General features: G+C 51.1%; 1 protein-coding gene across 1 annotated transcript in view; it reads left to right on the top strand.

Moving 5' to 3' along the window:
• The window catches only part of Ephb1 (EPH receptor B1), a 193,043-nt gene that overhangs the window by 110,630 nt on the left and 67,357 nt on the right, over positions 1-15,056 (top strand). The window contains exon 4 of the mRNA XM_048334449.1: positions 5,312-5,467. Within this exon, the coding sequence (XP_048190406.1) occupies positions 5,312-5,467 (156 nt within the window). The remainder of the gene's footprint in view (positions 1-5,311; positions 5,468-15,056) is intronic.

Raw genomic sequence — 15,056 nt, 5'->3', positions numbered from 1 at the left:
GGGTAGGTGGGTGGGTGGGTGTGTGGGTGGATGGATGGATGGATGAACTACTGTGCTACCAGTTTTCTCAAAGGTTGATAGGAATATAAAAGGGATTGGGGCTCCCACAAGGCCATCCTGGGATTTGTGCAGGGAGATCTATTCTGGGCATTGTAAAGAGGTAGAGAGTGTTCAGAGGAGATGAGAACCCCAGCCCAAGGACCTCAGAGCCATCACCTGCTAGAGAGCCTCTGGCCTGGGGTTTTGGAGTCAGGAACCCACGGTGTTCGCCATCAGTAAACACCAGAACTAATATGGGACCTCAGGAGGAGCAATGTGGGGGCTGTGGGCGTGGCCTGTAGGATGAGTGGGAGGCCATGGGTGTGGCCTGCAGAACCTGTGGGAGGAGCAATGCATAGCTGTGGGTGTGGCCTGCAGGGCCTGTGGGGGCCATGCATGGCTGTGGGCGTGGCCTGCAGGGCCTGTGGGAGGAGCAATGCATAGCTGTGGGCGTGGCCTGCAGGGCCTGTGGGGGCCATGCATGGCTGTGGGTGCGGCCTGCAGGACTTGTGGGCGGGGCCATGCAGAGCCATGGGTGTGGCCTGCAGGGCCTATGGGAGGAGCCATGCATAGCTGTGGGCGTGGCCTGCAGTGCGTGTGGGAGGTGCTGTGCATAGCTGTGGGCGTGGGCTGTAGGGCCTGTGGGCGGGGCCGTGCATGGCTGTGGGCGTGGCCTGTAGGAATCCCTCTCCCCCTCCCGCCTCCACCCCCACCTGCAGTGTTAAGCAGTGCTGAGCAGTGTCCCTTGTGCATCCCTGAGAGCAAAGCATGGAGAGACAGGGCCGGTTTTAGGAGCAGGGAGTTCAGGGCGGGGTGGGGGGGGTGTCTGTCTCCCCCTCGGCCCCTCTCACTGTCACCCTGGGGAGGCAGGCAGGCCTTCCTGGACCAGCTGCCCAGTGGCACCTGCCTGAAGAGAAAAAAGGCACCCGATCCTTAAACAGGGAATGAATATTCATTGGCACGAACCTTGGCAAACTCATTTGGGGGGAAAAAAATTAGATCAGGAGAAGTAATCAGATTATTAAAAGGAAAGAGCAAGGACAGAAGGCAGTGGCGGAGGGGGAGACGCGCATTTGAAATGCAAAGGGAGACGCTGGTCCTGGGGCGTAGCTCTGACCCCCGGACCATGTGCTGGGAATCTTTAAGCGCTCCCACGTTTCTGCTGTATTACCAAAATAAAAGAATAAATCGTTTCTAGAGGCTTCCGCTGAGGAAAGTGGGGGAGAGGCACCGGGCCCCCTCCTCTGCCTTTGTGAAAATTATAAAATAATACTTTGAGGTTTTCATCGCACCTTCCATAGATACCGAGACAAATTGCGGGTGCTAAAGAGGCTCGGGTGAGTGCTGAGCGACAGGTTAAAGGGTTCTAATAAAGATTAGATGGTCCACTATCTCCTGAGGAAATTGCATAAAAGTGGTTATTCCCTCTTGCTTCTATTAATTTCCTCTTCCTGGCTGCTCGGCGATGCTTCATAACCCCACGCTGCAGACGGGACGAGAGGAGCCTTTTCCATTATCTCAATCACCGCACTGTTTATGAGACACTTAATCTGTTTCTTTATAAAGTAATAGTACTGGAGGTGATGGATTCAGTGTCACCGCCAGTCTTTGTGCGGGATGGGAGGGGAGGGGGGGGGTCGTTCTCAAGAGCGTTGTAAGCAGCAGGTAATTTGTTACATCTTTCAGGCTCTGAGGAGTTGGGGGTGGGGGGGAGAAGGGTTGTTTTCAAGGTGACCTTCTGGATTGCGGCTCGAGGTGACGTGTGTTGGCATATTAGGGGAGGGATATGTCTGTTTTCAGAGGTGGGGAGGGGGGGCTGGGTGTGAGGGTAGGGTTGATGGCATACACAGATCTCATCTCTGGCTGCGTCTCTCACCGAGCCCCATCATGGCTCTGTGGGCTTAGCCCAGGTTTTCTGTCTGAATCACCATCACTGTGAACAATGAATGGGAGGTACAAACTCTGTTTTCTTAAAGACACAAAGCCACAGTGGCTTGCAGCTGGGTCAGAAAGATAGCCCTTCCGCTGGAGGCATCTCGCCCACGGAGGTCTTCTGGGAGCCTGTAACCCCGCCTGCACACCTCTATTACTTTAGCACGGTGTAGCCTGGCTTGTGGAAGACCTTCAGTAAACATTGCTGGAATGAAGGGGCTTGTGATTTCAGTAATCACATAATTTGAAATTGAGAGAGGAAACAACCCAGGAGGGTGTTTTGTTGGTTTGCCCTGGCCTTCGATTGTTTGTTTGGGTGGTGTTAGGGACTGAACTCGGGTGCTCTCGTTTACTAAGCACATAGATGCTCTCCCACAGACGCCGTACCACCGGCCCAGCTGTTTTTGTGGGTGGTTAGCTGGTGGGTTGGTTGGTTTGCTGGTTATTTTTTTGGAGAAGGGGGGTGTCTTGTGGACTTTTCTGCCTGGGCTGGCTTGGCACCTTGATCCTCCAGACCTCAGCCTCCTGAGTAGCGAGGATGATACACACAAGGCAGGGTCTTAACTTCACGTCCGGGGGCGGAGGGGGTGGGCTGCGGTCCTCCGCTTTACACCTCCCGGGTCGCCTGGAGATGACAGGTGTGCACCATTGTGCTTCCCCGGTAGCTGGGACAGCAGGCGTGCGCCACGGCACCCGGCCATAGGCGGAGATGGAATCTTCTGGACTGTTGTTACTGGAGGCTGGCCTTGAACTGTGATCCCTCAGTCTCTTGCCTGCCCAGTAGCTAGTGTTATAAGTATAAGCTACCGTGCCTGGTAATACCTGTGTTTTGAAATATTAAAGAATCATGTTATTCACCTTGAAAAATCAGTGAGATATTTGGTTCGGCAAGCATAGTGTTTGCTATTTTTTTTTTTTTTTTTGGAAACATAGACAGATGTGCAGCCTCCGGGCTCCCGTGTTGTCGCTTTTCCTTTCCACATTTCTCCCTGCTGCTTTGCATACTCACCTGACCTCCCGGCCATTTGCATTTGCTTCTTCTGGCATATATATACTCTTTTTTTTTTGTTTTTTACTAGAATTGACCCAAAAGGTCCATTTATCACTTCTAATTAAAGCTAGTTTTTTTCTCTCTCTCTTTCTCAAGGGGCAGCATAGTTTTCTTATTTATTTTCCGTGGCAAAATAACAGCATTGTTTAAAAAGAAGAAAGTCTGTTGCTTGTTAGTGGTGTCTGATACAAGATGAAGTAAAATGATCTTATAGCCCTGGTGCCAGTAGCTCACGCCGGTTAATGCTTAGCCACTCAGGAGGCTGAGTTCTAGGTTCAAAGCCAGCCTAGGCAGGAAAGTCCACCAGACTCTTACATGAAATTGACAAAAAAAAAAAAAATAGCCAGAAGTAGAAGTGCGGCTCAAGTGGTAGAATACCAGTCTTAAGCAAAAAGAAGCTAAGGGGCTCTGAGTTCTAGAACTTGGTTTACTAATCTTTCTTCCCAAGCCTACTCAGTATAGTCTCTACCTCTCTTTCTCATCCTTCCCCTGCTTTGTTTGTTTGTTTTCTTCTGGTAACAGGGTTTGACCTCACACTTGCTTGCCTAGTGCTCTACCACTTGAACCCCACACCTCCACATCTGGCTCCCCCCCCCCCCTTGAGAGTCTCATGAACTTCCCTGCCTGGGCTGGCTTTGAACCGTGATCCTCAGAGCTCAGCCTCCTGAGTAGTTAGAATGACAGACTTGAGCCACCACCAGTGCCTGGTTATTCCTCGTATTTGAGTTTATAAAATTCTAGGGGCCTGTGGCCGGGGTAAGAGAGGTCTAGACATTTATGCAGATGGGGTAGATTGAGACTCTGTGGGAGTTCCCACCCTCTAGGAGAGAAGCAGCCGAGCCAGAGCTCATGTCTTGGGGTGAGGATAAGGATGGAGTCCGATCTGATCCATCCTTGAGGCATCTTTTCTCCATCACGTGACATCCCCCCCCCCCCCCCCCCCGCCAAAGGCCAGCTTGGAGTTAACCCATCCCTTTTCTCCCCTTGTACTGTGTTTCTTGGAATTTAGACTCGTCAGGGACAAGTGCTCCCCAAACCCCCTCTGCCACCTGTGGGTATCGGGATGATGGTTTATACTGTTAACTCGTTGCGTGTAAAGCAGGGAGGCTTTTAAGTGCTAGAAAGAACGTGGAAACACTGTGTTCCTCTCAGACTGCTACATTAAGGAAATTACAGGGTAGCGTGGACCAAATTTGAATGCATGAGTAGTCACCGCTTTCCAGGAAAGGCCCGCTGCCTCTCAGCAGCCTGTGTCCCTCAGCCACAGCATCCAGCGAGCTCAGGGGTGTCGGAATACGGCGGGAAGGAAAGGAAAGGGATGGGGCGCGGCGGGGTCCAGTGGCTCATGGCTATAATCCCAGCTACTCAGGGCTCTAAGATCCGAAGGATCTCCGTTCACAAAACAGCACAGGCAGCAAAAAAAAAAGTCTTGAAGATCCAACCAAGGACATCGCCAGCAGAAAGCAAGGCTGGAGGCGCGGTGTAAGTGTGAAAGCGCCGGACAATCCAAGTGCGCTTTCAAACCCTGCTACCGGCAAGACAAAGAGACAAAAAGATAGAGTGAAGAGAGGTGCGGTGAGCTCCCTTCCTTCCTCCCCTCACCCCCCACCCCTGGAAGTCGATCAAGACGCAATTAAAGGGAAATGATGTTATTAAGGCAGTAACCTTGAAATCTCTTTAATTTCCTTTAAGAGGATCGCTCATAAATTTCAGCCCTCCGCCGTCATTCACATCACAAGCGCCGGTGGACGCCGCTCAGGCGTATTGCAACGTGGTAGTTCGGAGCCAGGAGTCTGGTCTGGTTCACTGTCACCCAAGACCCCTTCCTATCTGAGGCTACGAGGCCAGATGCGTTCCGCGAGACCCTGGTCATTAAATGAGGCGGAAAGGGGGGAGAGCACCATTTATCCGGCATTTGTGTCTCAGGCGGCGACCTGCACGTCATCAGATTCATTTTCTCAGTTAAATCTTCTGACACACCTGAAAGGGAAGAATCTTTTTTTTAATTTTTTCCCCCCCAAAAGTATTCTTCAAGTGAGAGAGGCCATGGGTACCAGGAAGATAGATGGCCAGGAACTGACAGGTTATTAAATAGGGGTCATCTCCCCCCCCCCCCCCCCGAGCTGCTCAGATGCTAAACTCAGTTAGAGAGAAGGCAGGCAGCCCCATAGCCTTTTGGGAATTGGAGAATCTTCTCCCATTTTTTTTTTATTTTATTTTCCGGTTCCGTGATGGGGTCTGTGGCCGCCGCCCTCCCGTTAACCCTCGCACGATCTCTCTGTGTTGCAGCCTGTCCCGCGGGCACGTTCAAGGCCAGCCAGGAGGCCGAGGGCTGCTCCCACTGCCCGTCCAACAGCCGCTCCCCCTCGGAGGCGTCCCCCATCTGCACCTGCCGGACGGGCTACTACCGAGCGGATTTCGACCCCCCGGAGGTGGCGTGCACCAGTAAGTGTCTAGTCATCAATTGCAGGGGGGGCGGGGGCGGGAGGGGGGCTGGGGCGAGTCTGTGGGTCCTTCTTACAGTACCCAAGTGGTGAATCTGGAGCAAGGAAGGGAAGAAGACATTACCCACTTCCTCCGATGGGGCATGGAGCAGAAAGCGCTGGCCATGGTGCTGAAAGGGACCGCCCTGGTGCTGGAGAATGGCGAGACCTTTCTCCCTGCTCAATAGCCTGGTGATGAGTGTATTTGCGCTCTCTCTCATTCCTTCCAGACCCGGGGGTTGGGGGGGGCAGGTTCCTTCCAACCCAGGACATCTTCTGCCCACCAGACAATAATAGTTCTGACTGGAGAACTCTCTGGGTGCAATCATCAAGATCCACTAAGCGAATGCAGCAATTCCTTAGTAATGTTGTGGGTTTTTTTTTGACTCACTCACTACCTTCAGGAAGGCTCTCCTGGTCTCCGGAGTGGAAACTCTCTTCTCTCTCTCCATTTGGTGGGATTCCTGTGTGCCTGACACCAAACTTCTCTTGGGGGCGCTCATAATTGTATGCGTGTTCCAGCACTTCTGTAATTGTCTTGGCTATCAAATGGAAAGTCCTCGTGTGCACAGCGCCGTTTTTTTTTTTTTTTTATCTCCCTGCACCTCGTCCTGTTACACATCTGGGCTCCTACCAAATGATAAGGTCAAAGGGCCTGGCACGAATTCTAGGGAGGAGAATTATGGGGACTAGAATGCATGGGGTTGCTACGTCCTGTGCGCCCATTGTATCTGTGGTACAAGGAAGAACAGTCAGTTAGCCGGAAGAAGAGGGGCAACTCTCTAGCACGTCAGACAGACCCCCACCTTCATTTCCACCTCTCAGGCTTACAGCCCAGAAATGGAGATTCTGTCTTTTTTGGTATCCAGCGGTATTCTGAGATCAGTAGTTTGAGTTAGCCTCTGATAATGCTAGAACTTTCTTCTGCATTGGACCTCTCTGAGAAGGGACATCCATGGACTAATCCTCTCTCATCTATTTCTAGGACAGAGGCCACAGGGAGATTAGTTCATACGCACTTACAACTTGATGGACAGAAACAAAAATAACTTGGCTCTGGGTGGAAGAATTTTCTCCATCTTGGCCTTGTAGAATGTGTAACCTTTGCCGGGTACAGGGAAGGAATGAAAGCTTCTTCTTGGTCAATGTCCTGAGCTTGATCAATGCTTATAGATTTGAGCTAGGCAAAAGCTCATTCTCTTGTAAACTGGTTTTTCTCTGGTTGTGGTTGTCAACGTCGTTGTCCTCCTCCTCTTCCTCCTCCTCCTCCTCCTCCTCCTCCTCCGCCGCCGCCACCGCTGCCACGAACAGAACACGAACAGAAATGGTTGCATTTCTGCTGACCAGTCTCTGTTTTCTGGGGTGACGTCTCCTCCACTAATAGCCCCCAGGATCCTGACCAGCCTTGTTTAATGGAGTTCTTTAGAAGCCACTAAAGATGCTCCATCACTGTTACCTGAGCACCCCCAGGAAGGGCCCGCCTTGCCCCCGGGTCTCACAGCTTCCCTTTGGGAAGGTGCCACCTCCCACTTCCGCTCACGATCGTCTCCGCGTGGCCAGGCTCCTTTGGGTGATCAGCTCCTGCTGACAGAGACCGGCGCCTCCCAGCCTCCCACTGCAGGCCGGCTTCACTGACCTCACCGCTGGGCAAGTCCTCCGGAAGGGAGAAAGGTCTCCACGGCATGCTCAGGGGGCCGCTGTGAGCCGTCACACCGCTCCCCTTCATCTTCCAAGGCTGACCTGATCTCCCAGCCATTCCACCAGGTATACCTGAATGCATAGAACCATTTCCTGGGGGGAAAATGAGAACAACTCAAACCCACCCCAGTCGGACCAGGAAGACTTTTGGTCCATTCTACCAACCCCTGTCCTGAGTTCATCTTCTTTGTTTATTTTACTTTTATTTTTTTTTTAATTTTATGGTCAGTCCTGGGGCTTGAACTCCGGGCCTGGGCGCTGTCCCGGAGTTCTTCTGGTTCAAGGCTAGCGCTCTGCCACTTTGATACACAGCGCCGCTTCCAGTTTTCTGTTTGGTTCATTGGAGGTAAGAGTCTTGCAGACTTTCCCGCCTGGGCTGGCTTTGAACCTCAGTCCTCAGAGCTCAGCCTCCTGGGTAGCTTGGTTGACAGGTGTGAGCTGCGGGCTCTGGGCACGAGTTCACCTTTCTAAAACCAGACTCGACGGACTTCCCCTGCCTCCGGCATCCCCGGCGGTGATTGGTACACCTTCCTCACCCCCGGGGCACAATGCTCCCCACCTCGCCCTGAACGAGCTGGGCTTCCTGTGGGTTCATCACAGATGCCACATCCTGTATCTTACACCCCGGCTCAGCCGCGTACCGAGCAAAGGCTCAGACCGGAAATGGCTGCATCAGAGCCCTCTGCGGCTGTGGTACCCAGGTTCAAGAGCTGCTTCTGAAGGCAGAGCCCACCCCCCTCCGCCCAGAACCCCACCTGGGTGCGGGACAAGCTTGTGGAGAGAGATTCCAGAGGCCAAGGGCTCAGGGAGGACGTGGTGCTGGGCCAAACGAGTGTAAACAATCCTATTATTTCATTGAGCCTCATTATATATTTGATTTATTGCGTGCCAGGGAAGTACTGTATGAAAAAGTCAATTTGTTGGCTTTTATATTCTCATTAGGGTTTTCTTTTAAGGCATTCTAATTGGAGGTTGCCATCTGTTCTCTTAAAATGGTATCACACATCACCACAGTAAATAATTTTTCGGATATAAGGAGCGGATTCGGAAGCTGTTGACGAGAAGCAAGGCTTTGCTTCCTTGTAGTAAGGCCTTAGGAGCTCCCAGGTAGCTCAGCCAGTCCAACAGGGCGGATGTGCCCACGGCCCGGCCCAGCCCGAGGGAGGCCGCTTGGAACCAGGCACCGGGAATCGGCAGGTTGAGATGGCCGAAGCCGAAGGCATCCCGGGTGCCTGGTTCAACCTGAAGGCCATGGAGAAGATCTGTTGGCAAAAGAAAATGGGTACAGAATGAAGATCAAAGATACAAGTCCGTCTAACACAGTCCCCTCCTGCTTTCCTGAGATCGTGATGCGTCTCGACATTCCCAAACTGCCCCATCTTGAGAGTCATCAGAAAGCTTATAGAACGGTCGGTTCCCTGTAGCGGTGGGGAAGACGAATGGCCTTTGGCGCCTCAGAGAGACAAAAGTTCAAGTCTTGGCTCCACCTCTTCCCTTCCCCGTGACCTCGGCCTCATTCACCTTCGCACGTTCGAGCGTTCCGTGCGCAAAGACTTCCTCATCATGGATGCATGCCTTCAGCCGAGTGGTTGCGAAGATCAAGTGGAAAAAAAAAAATCCTATCATCGCATCCTTGGCACAACGCCTGGTGTGTAGTAAACTCTCCATTGATGTTAGAACTCGCTTTGGTTGTATCCCTGCAAAGTGTGAAGACTTGTGCAGAGATGAGAGGGCGTTGGAGATGGGAAAATCAAAGTGGCGTGCGTGAGAGGAGCCCAGCTTCAACTCTCTCTCTCTCTCTCTCTCTCTCTCTCTCTCTCTCTCTCTCTCTCTCTCTCAGCATGACTGCAGAGTCCACTGCGCAACTGCACACCGTACAGCCACCTTGGCCTGAGGTTCCAGGTGGAAGGCCGTGAGAAGGCTAGCTCAGAGGTTCTGGGGGGCCCCCGTCTTCTGGGAGGGAGCCCGGAGCCCGGGAAGGAAGAGCGGCTGCGAAACTCGCCTTCAGTTCTCAGGGGCCAGGCGGGGGGAGGGGGGGTGTCATGGGCTCCTCTGAGTACGATGCACTCTGCCTCTTTCCACAAGAGGGTCAGGAGGATGACCAGCAGAGAGAGGGAGAGGGAGAGGGAGAGGGAGGGGGGGAGGCTTCAGGTTTAAATAATTTCTAGTTTACTGGGTATGTATGGATGGCGGGGGGAGGGGGGAAGGAAATGGGAAGGAGGAATTTATGAAGCCGGTGGAAATAGATAATTATGCCTTATAAAATTGCTGTCTGTGAAAAACTATGCGGAAGGACTGGTGTGAAAATAATTACCTTGTTATATTTCTGACTGGGGGAAAAAAAAAAACTTTTTTTTTTTTTTTCCGCTATCACCCACATGGGAGAAATTTTGACGGATCACAGAGGCAAGCCGGTGCTTGCTGGGTTTCTTTTTATTTCTTCTTCCGACGCCGTGGATGTCCCTCAGCAGTTTCGACCGAAGACATGGAATGAACGGAAGGGTCCCAAGGTCACTGTGCCCCCTGTGTTCCCTCAAAAGAGAAGGCACCATGCCAGCAGCCTTTGGGGGGGCCGTCCTGGTCCCGGCTGACCCGAGGGTGGAGTGGGGGGAGCTGGGACACCTGGCTATCAGAGCAGCCGCTTTGAGTTTGGCTCCTGACGGTAGGGTCTGGGCAAGTTTCAGTATGGTTTTGGTTTTGTTTTGTAATCCTACCTACTCGGGAGGCCAAGTTCTTGAGGACTGAAATTTAAGGCCACCCCAGGTTGGAAAGTCCGAGGGACTCGTCTCTGCAATTCACCAGCAAAAGGCTGGAAGCGGAGCTGTGGCTCCAATTGTAGAGTGCTAAGAGGCAACGCCCAAGCCCTGAGTTCAAGTCCCACTACCAGCACAAAAACAAAACAAGCAACAACAACAGCAAAAACCACAAAGCGGCTTCAAGGTTAGCTGTTACTTTTTGCCGAGCAGAAGTTGGCTAAAAGATATACCGTAGCAGGGTGCTGGGACTCGCGCCTGTCATCCTAGCTACTCAGGAGGCTGAGATCTGAGGACTGTGGTTGGGAGGCAGCCTGGGCAGGAAAGCCCGTGAGACTCTCACCTCCAATGAGCCACGGAGAAAACTGGGAGTGGTGCTGTGGCGCCAAGTGCTAGCCTGGAGCACAAAAGCTCAGGAACGGCACCCAGGCCCCCGAGTTCAAGCCCCAAAGGGAAAGCAAAATGTCTCATTCTATCCTCACATGCGGACTTGTGGTTGCACATTTTAAAATATCATTTGTGTTTTCTTGAGAGAGACGTGGCACCAGGTTTTCCTTGAGGTGAAATCCGTAGATCAACACCAGTCAAGGCGAGCCCCCTCACGGGGCCGGGGTTCGGGCTCACCCTCCGCGCTGTTGGAGGGGTTGGTTTTGTGCATCTGGGTGATCTATGTATTTCCTCCTGGCCTGACCAGGTTGGGGGGGGGGGGGCTCGATGAGCTCTATTATATTTTTTGGTCTTGTCTTTTCTTTTTGGCACTGGGGATAGAACCCAGGACGTGGTTGCACTTGCTAGGCAAGCGCTTTGCCACTGAGCTACATCTCAGCCATCTTGTGAACGTTCCTTTTTTGGGGTGTGGGAGAAGGGGTGCCGGTCCTAGGGCTCAAACGCGGGGCCCGGGCATTGTCTGAGTTTTTACAATCAAGGCTAGCCCTCGGCCACATGAGCCGCAGCTCCGGTTTCGCTCTAAGCTCTTTACCCTCAGTGCTGGTGTGTGCTTGACTGGAGACAGCAGACCAGGGCCATTGAGAATGACCTGGCCTCCCTGCTGGGACGATGAAAGGCCACCTTTCATTGGTTAAGACCCATCATGTGCTCTCTTGGCATCCCAGCTGAGATGATGAAAGGCCGCGTTTCATTGGTTAGGACCTGTCAGGTGCTCTCCTGACATCCCAGCTGGGATGATGAAAGGCCACATCTCATTGGTAAGGAATGGTCATATGCTTCCCACACAAGGTCGCTGGGAAAGGTACCTTTCCCTAACAAAGAGGAGAGAGGAGAAGTAGACCGGGGAGTCTTAGCAATCTCTGCCAAGTTCTTCCCTCCTCCCATGGGGAGGCATTCTGGCTGACTCCAGTGTTTCATTAATATAAACAATCGCACTGCCAAAAATGGCTCAGACATCTTGGGATGCATGTGTTCACCTAGAAATAGAATTGCTGAGTTACTGGTTGCCTGCTCTTAGAAAGCCAGGAAATCCTGCCAGATCACCTGGCCTTTCCACAGGACTTGACCAGTTTTCACCCTGCCCACTAGTACACATCTCAACTTTGCTTACACAAGGCCTAAACTGGATGCTATCAGCACATTTGCAATTATCCCATTGGGATTTCCCTGATTGTAAGTGAGTGCATATTTTTAATACTTGTTACCCAATTTATTTTGTCTTCTAAAAATTGCCTGTGAATAACCCTGTTTTTCTATGTTTAAGCTGGGTTCTAAATGCTCACTAACTCTTATGTGACATCCTGGTCTCCAGTCCTACAATAATAATAATTATTATTATTATCTTCAAGTAGTTTTACTATGTCGCAATTATTTTTAATTCTATTTATGGGGTTGCATATTTTTTTGGCATATTGAAGGTGCTAATTTTTGCACCGAGGTCTGCTCATTTATTTCTTTTGAGTTTTGGAGCGTTCTGTCTTGACTTTTTCCCTGGGTTTTATGGATGTCCTTTTCACTCTTCCCTTCCCCGCCCCCCCCCATGTGCATGAGTGTGCGTGTGTACACACGCATGTGCCAGTTCTAGGGCCTGAACTTAGGGCCTTGCACTTTTATTTAGTTTTTTTTTGCTTAAGGCTGGTACTCTACCACTTGAGCCACAGCTCCACTTCCAGATTTTGGCTGGTTATTTGGAGATAATAGTCTCGTGAACATTTCTGATGAGACTGGCTTTGAATCACAATCCTCAGATCTCAGCCTCTTGAGTAGGTAGGGTTATAGACATGAGCTGCCAACACATAGCTACCTATTTTTTTCTTTAATTCTCTGTAAAGTGTTTATGCTTTATGCTCTCCTTTATCTGGAGTTTATTCTTGTGTAGGAGTGAACTCACTCACCCCTTTATTATAGGTCAAACACCTGCACATCCTTGTCTCTTCTTTCCCATTGCTTGTTGAGTCTGTACCGACATCCGTTCTAAATGCTCTTAGAGACGGTAGCTTTATGATCTATCTCAGATAAACCAAGTCTTCATCGATTATTCATTCTCAAAAGTCTTCTCCATTATTAAACACTTTTTTTTCCCATTTCAAGAGAGACCAGGTTGGGCATATTGTATTAAATAATCCTATTAAGTCACGACTGAGATTGCACCAAATGTGCAAATGTCTGTCTTTATGATGTTGAGTCTTTACCTCCAGGCACATAGAATTCAAGTCTTTTTTTTTTTAATGCCATTCGGTGATATTTATCTTCATATAGTTATGGCACAGTCCTTATGAGATGTGATGGTAGGTAGGTGGCCTGTGTGCATCATCTCTTCAGATGAGCTGTGATAACTGACAGATGATGAATGTGAGGAGTAGTGAGCTGTCCTCTACTAGAGCATTCCAACAGAGGTTGGCCAGCAGGAGGGGCTATGGTGGGCATGAGGGCACACTCATTCCCAGATTTTCTTTCCATTCTAAGAATTCTTGTTTCGCGGCGGTGTCAGACCCAAGACTCAATCTGAAGTGATCGGTGTCTCCCTGGGAAGCCTTCCCCGCCTTCTGTCTCCTTTGCCTTTCTGTGTGCATTTGGCTTTTGCTTAAACGGTTTCAGAGGTTTCAGCCCATCTCTGGGGGTCTGTGTTTCAGAGGTTTCAGCCATAGCCGGGTCTTGTCCCATCACTGGAGGTCTGTGGAGGAGACAGGGCCAGCGATGAAGCCACGTGGCAGCAGGGAGAGAGTGCTTCCCCCTTGTGGTAGCCCGGGTCCTCCGGCGTCTGGCCCCCCGTGGGTCTCACTGGGCTCCCTACACACTGCATGACGCCCTCCATATTCCTGGCGGGTCTTCTTCCCTCGGTGATCCCTCGCTCAGGATGAATGGACGCCTTCAGGGCCAGCCGGAAGTGTTGCCTGATGGATAATCTCCGAGGCGTTTCTCAGTCTGATCAAGTTGACAGTCCAGAGTAACCATCACAGCAAGTGGCCTTGATCTTGAACTGTTGGTCTTGAGAACCTGCATGTTTTCTGTGTACGTGCAGAGACACAGCACATGTCACTTTTATACACGACAGGAAACTGTGCCTGGAATATTCTTCTGTATATTACCCAGGAAAATGGCATGCATACCCAAGAACATTTAACCCATCTCAGTCCCTATGGGGCTGTTATCGGGTGCATAGTCTCCCAAATAGAGAATTAGGATGATGGTTATGAAAATAGTTTGTCGTCTGGGAATAGGGTTCTCAGTCATTTCTTTTGTATTATTTTTTGGAAGTGCGGGGCCAGTTCTGGGACTTGAACTCGGGGCCTAGCCACAGTTTTGTTCTGCTCAAGACTGGTGCTCTACCACTTGAGCTGCCGTTCCACTCCCAGCCCTTTGGCGGAACAACCACCCCACCCCCTCCACGGGAAGTGGCCTGAGCCTGACCACGGGCACATTTCCACTGGGATGAGCTTATTTCCCATTCTCCAGGGGTCTCTGCAGCCCCTCAGGAAACCTTGTCTCAGGACTGTTTTCTCAGAAAGCGGAATCTACGATTCCCTTTCCTCCCTCAGATAATTAGCTCTATTAAAGAAGGAGAAAACAAGAAGTACTTTCTACAAACACTGGTATTTGGTGCAATGTGTAACACTAGGCTCTCCGATGTTCCCGAATCCCCTCTCAGCGGGGTCCCTCCTTGTTTTGACTTATCATTTTCTTCTTATTACTAGCTGTTATGATTAGGAGAATTGCTGGAGCCCGGGCCCAGTGTTTCTAAGACCTTAATGAGCAACACGTGCAGACTTGCTCGCCAGGCCCTGGAGCCGCGGCGGCTCTGCTCCTGGGAGGAGCGCGGTGAGGTGGCTCAGCACAGGAGCGTGCGGAGGTGCCGCGAGTCTCCCCACCCTGCGCCTCGCTGCTGGTGTGAGGATACCTGCACTCCACACCCCTCGGGGGGGCAGCTCTGCACACAAGCTGCTTCCATCACTTAGAGCTACCTGGCATGCCTCAAATTGACTCTGTGTGTGTATGTGGGCATGCGTGCTAGTAGTGAGTAGTAGTGAGGGCTCGAACTCAGGGCATGGATGTTATTCCTTAGCTTTTTTCACTCAAGGCTGTCATCACTCATGTCACTTGAGCCACACCTCCCCTTCTGGCTTTTTGCTGGTTAACTGTGGATATGAGTCTTATAGAGCCAGGAGCAGGTGGCTCACACCTGTAATTCTAGATGCTCAGGAGGCTGAGATCTGAGGATCACAGTTGGAGGCCAGCCTCTTAGCTCAATGAGCTACTAGAAAACTGGAAGTGGCGCTGTGGCTCAAAATGGCAGAGTGCTAGCTTTGAGCAACATTGCTCAGGGACAGTGTCCAGGCCCTGAGTTCAAGCCCCACCACTGAAAAAAGAAGAAAAAATAAAAGAGTCTCCTGGGTTTTGTCTACCCAGGCTGGCTTTGCATCTAGATCCTCATATCTTAGCCTCCTGAATAGTTAGGATTTCAGGCATGAGCTAACAGTGCCCAGCAAAGAACCTTCTTCTCTACTCCTATAGCTTACTGTGGTATCTACTCTATCTCCCTTTTAGGGGAAAGGGTTAAGGTAGAGCCTAGGAATGAGCCTGGCAGGACACTTAATAGTCAAGATTCCTGAGTGTTGTCAGTCACAACAATGAAAAAGCTGTAATATTCTCATT

This window comes from Perognathus longimembris, chromosome 26 (genome assembly GCF_023159225.1).
Source record: "Perognathus longimembris pacificus isolate PPM17 chromosome 26, ASM2315922v1, whole genome shotgun sequence".
Classification (NCBI taxonomy): domain Eukaryota; kingdom Metazoa; phylum Chordata; class Mammalia; order Rodentia; family Heteromyidae; genus Perognathus; species Perognathus longimembris.
The sequence above is the reverse complement of the archived record's forward strand: the minus strand, read 5'-3'. Positions and strand labels throughout refer to the sequence as shown.